General features: G+C 29.0%; 1 protein-coding gene across 1 annotated transcript in view; it reads right to left on the bottom strand.

The window, feature by feature from the left end:
• The window catches only part of LOC107027289 (probable serine/threonine-protein kinase PBL15), a 3468-nt gene extending 1171 nt beyond the window's left edge, over positions 1-2297 (bottom strand). The window contains exons 1-4 of the mRNA XM_015228464.2: positions 1837-2297; positions 703-838; positions 447-583; positions 218-341 (exon numbers count right to left, since the gene is read on the bottom strand). Coding sequence (XP_015083950.1) covers positions 218-341; positions 447-583; positions 703-838; positions 1837-2253 — 814 coding nt within the window. The 5' untranslated portion in view covers positions 2254-2297. The remainder of the gene's footprint in view (positions 1-217; positions 342-446; positions 584-702; positions 839-1836) is intronic.
• Positions 2298-3473: the final 1176 nt, after the last annotated feature.

The following is a 3473-nucleotide window of genomic DNA, read 5'->3' as shown; positions in this document are numbered from 1 at the left end:
CCCCCCCCCCCCCCAAACACCCTCTTATTTAGTGTATTGCATTTTCCCACCTTTAGCAGCTAAGGAACTGCGTAGGGGACATAAGTTCTTTAAAAACTGAAGTCATATGAGGCTAACTTAGGGATATTTTGATACGAAATTTGTGACACGTGCGATTGTTTTTTGTTACGAGGGGTATAAGTTAAAAGACCAACGCAAAATAAGGACATAAGTGTACCTGTGTTAACATATTCAGGGGCTGCATATCCATAAGTGCCCATTACTCTAGTAGTAACATGAGTGTTTGATCCTTCTGGGCCCATATGTGCAAGCCCAAAATCTGATAATTTTGCAGTAAAGTCCTGAAAATAAAAGTGTATATTCATTATAATACACTAATCATATTGACTAATATTTGAAATAGATTTTTTTCTTATAAAAATAAAATAATATTTAAGAATACATACAGAATCAAGCAATATGTTGGAGGTTTTGAAGTCACGATAAATCACAGGTTTTTCAGCTCCATGCAAGAAAGCAAGGCCTTTGGCTGCTCCTATTGCTATCTTCAATCTTGTACCCCATGGCAATGACATCGATAACCCTGAAAGTTTTATGCAAGTTATAATATTTAGAAAATTTTGTAATTTCTTGAAATTTTTGTATTTTTCGAATAAATTACACGTAATTCAATTATTTTAGTCTTGATAAGAACAAACTTACTTTTAAAGAGATGATTCTCAAGACTGCCTTTAGGCATGAATTCGTAAACAAGAAGGCGCTCTTCATCCTCGCAACAATAACCAATCAATCTTACCAAGTTTTTGTGCCTTAGCTGCCCTAGAAATATTACTTCCGCCTATATATCAACCACAAATAACTGTTAAATAATCGAAAAATATTATATATTACTCAGTCCGTTCATGTTTCACTTAACAAGAATGATGATTTTATTATATTACTCTTAATTATTATAAATCATTTCACTCATCTTGGAATAAATAATACGAGACAAAAAATAAAGACTAACATAATAAAAAAAACATGGAATAAACAAAAGATTTCTATATTGTTATTCAGCCCTATTAAGTTTTGGGACCCAATAATTATGAAGACCTTCATGAAGAAAAAATGTTTAAACACAAAAAAGGAAAAAAACAAAAAAACGTCAAAGAATTTAAAATAACGTGGGGCACAATAGAACTGCCAAGTCCAACTTTTATTATTTTATTTTTTTTCAAGTCCAAGCTTATGCTCCGTAAGTCAAGGATTTAATTAATTTATTTATTTTTGAAGGAGCTCTTGTCTCTTCATATAGCTCATAAAACAATTAATATCCTGTCTCTTCATAGCCCAAAAAAAAAAATTACAATTGACATCAATACAACAGTGTCATTAGAACTAATGTCGCTAAAGATTTTAGGAACATATATAAAGAGTATTAATTATTATTAAAAATATATATTTAATGACAATTAAAAATTAAGTATCATTAAAATTAAGTATCGCTAATGATCATTTTTAATGTAGTATAGTGTGCTTAATTTTTACAAAAAATTAGTTTCTCTCTTTGTTCTTTTATAATGTTTTAATTACCTAACAAATTATTATTTTTATTTATAATAATATATAACATATCATTAAAAAACATTTTAAACATAGTTTGATTTCAAGTATCAATATGGATAATATATCAACTCAATTGTTAGATTAATTTGAACTTGGCAAGTCAAGATAGGGGGAGTCAATAACTCACTTAAAATTAAACAAATTATATTTTTATGAACAAATTTTATCGCGCTCGGGATAATAATAAAAGTTACTAAAAAGAGAAATATAATAGATATTAATAATTACCAGCCATTCCCTATGACCTTGAAGTCCTTCAATATTAAGAAGCTTCACAGCAACAGCTTGAGATTTCAAACTACTCCTCAAATTCTCATCAACATACCCTTTATGTACTGTCCCAAATCCACCTTCTCCAAGCAAATAATTAGTCGAAAAATTCTGCGTTATCGCGCGTAATTCACTCACCTGGAAATCAAACAAGTCAGGTCCAAATGTTTGAGCAAGATCCTCGTTAATTCGAGTTGACGAGGATCTGCTCAAATCAGAAAATGATAACCTACGAAACGATGGTAATGGACCTATATTCTTCGAAAAATCGGATTTCGAGGTTTTGCACCTACTAAAATTACCAAATATTGTTTGATCATCAGCTGAACAACAATTAGCTGTAAAAGGTCTCCAAGATTTTGAGTCTTTAGTCATGATTTGGTTTGATGAAAAAAAGATGGAGAAGTTGATGGGAAATATAAGAAGGGATATGTGGATTAGATAATGGTAATTTAATTAATTTATTATGGTTAAATAATTGAGATTTTTTTTTTTAAAATATTGATTATTATCCACAATGAGGTAAGGACATTCTTATTGTAACTGCTCCAACCACTCTACCAAATAGGGTATTTTTGTTCTAATATATATTTTTTTTGTGGGATTAATTTTGTTGCTTGATTTGTCAACTAACGTACTTGTCTTCATGCAAAAAAGGTGTTATTTTTTTTGGAATAAAGAATTTGGAATAAATGCCACTTCAACTATGCCGACTTGACTTTAATTGGTTAAATCAAATAGAAGATATACTTCTGTACTTTAAGTTGTGGAAATATATGTAAAAGCTAATTGGTAGTTTGGAACTAAGTCAAATGAAAGATAAATAAATAAATAAACCGTATGGAAGACACTATAAGGTTCGATATCGAATCTAACTCAACATTAAAAGTTAATTTAAATAATAAGAACAGTTCAAATCATATATAGATCACTCATTTCTTAAATAGCTAGCAGGGGCGGAGGTACACTATACTCAAGATGTCCAATTGGACACCCTTCGTCGGAAGATCACATCTTTTATATAAGTAAAATTACACCTTATATGATTAAATAACACGTTATGGACACCCTTAAACACACTAAAGTCTCCTAGCCCAGCGATATTTTGGTCCAACGCATTGTAAAATGCGCGCACGCATAGATTCAAGTCTCAGTTACATTAAATTTTAATCATTTTTTCAATAAAATTTAAAAGTAATTATTTAATTTAAATTTAATTAAGAAATTCTATTTTTTTTCTATACCGCTACTAAAAGTGAAAAAGGCTCTATATAGAATTTTTTTTATAGAAAAACTCGTTTGATTTTACTCTTTATTTTTCATATCTTGTTGTTAAGTCGCCAAAATTTGGTGAAATCTTGAAGTATAAAAGTGATTTCATCATAAACTGAATTTTCTCTTTCTCTTTTTCTTTTTAGTTCATTTCCAATTTAAATAAATATGAAAATTCAAGTTAAATGTTATGTGGTTTGATTTTAAGAAATTTAGTATATTTTTTCATTAAAAGAATTTAATTGTTAATATTACATAGTTCGATTTCAAAATTTTAGTGCATCTATTATCAAATTATTTTTTTTACCTGATTCTTAGATACC

This window comes from Solanum pennellii, chromosome 8 (genome assembly GCF_001406875.1).
Source record: "Solanum pennellii chromosome 8, SPENNV200".
In the NCBI taxonomy this organism is placed as follows: Eukaryota; Viridiplantae; Streptophyta; class Magnoliopsida; order Solanales; family Solanaceae; genus Solanum; species Solanum pennellii.
The sequence above is the reverse complement of the archived record's forward strand: the minus strand, read 5'-3'. Positions and strand labels throughout refer to the sequence as shown.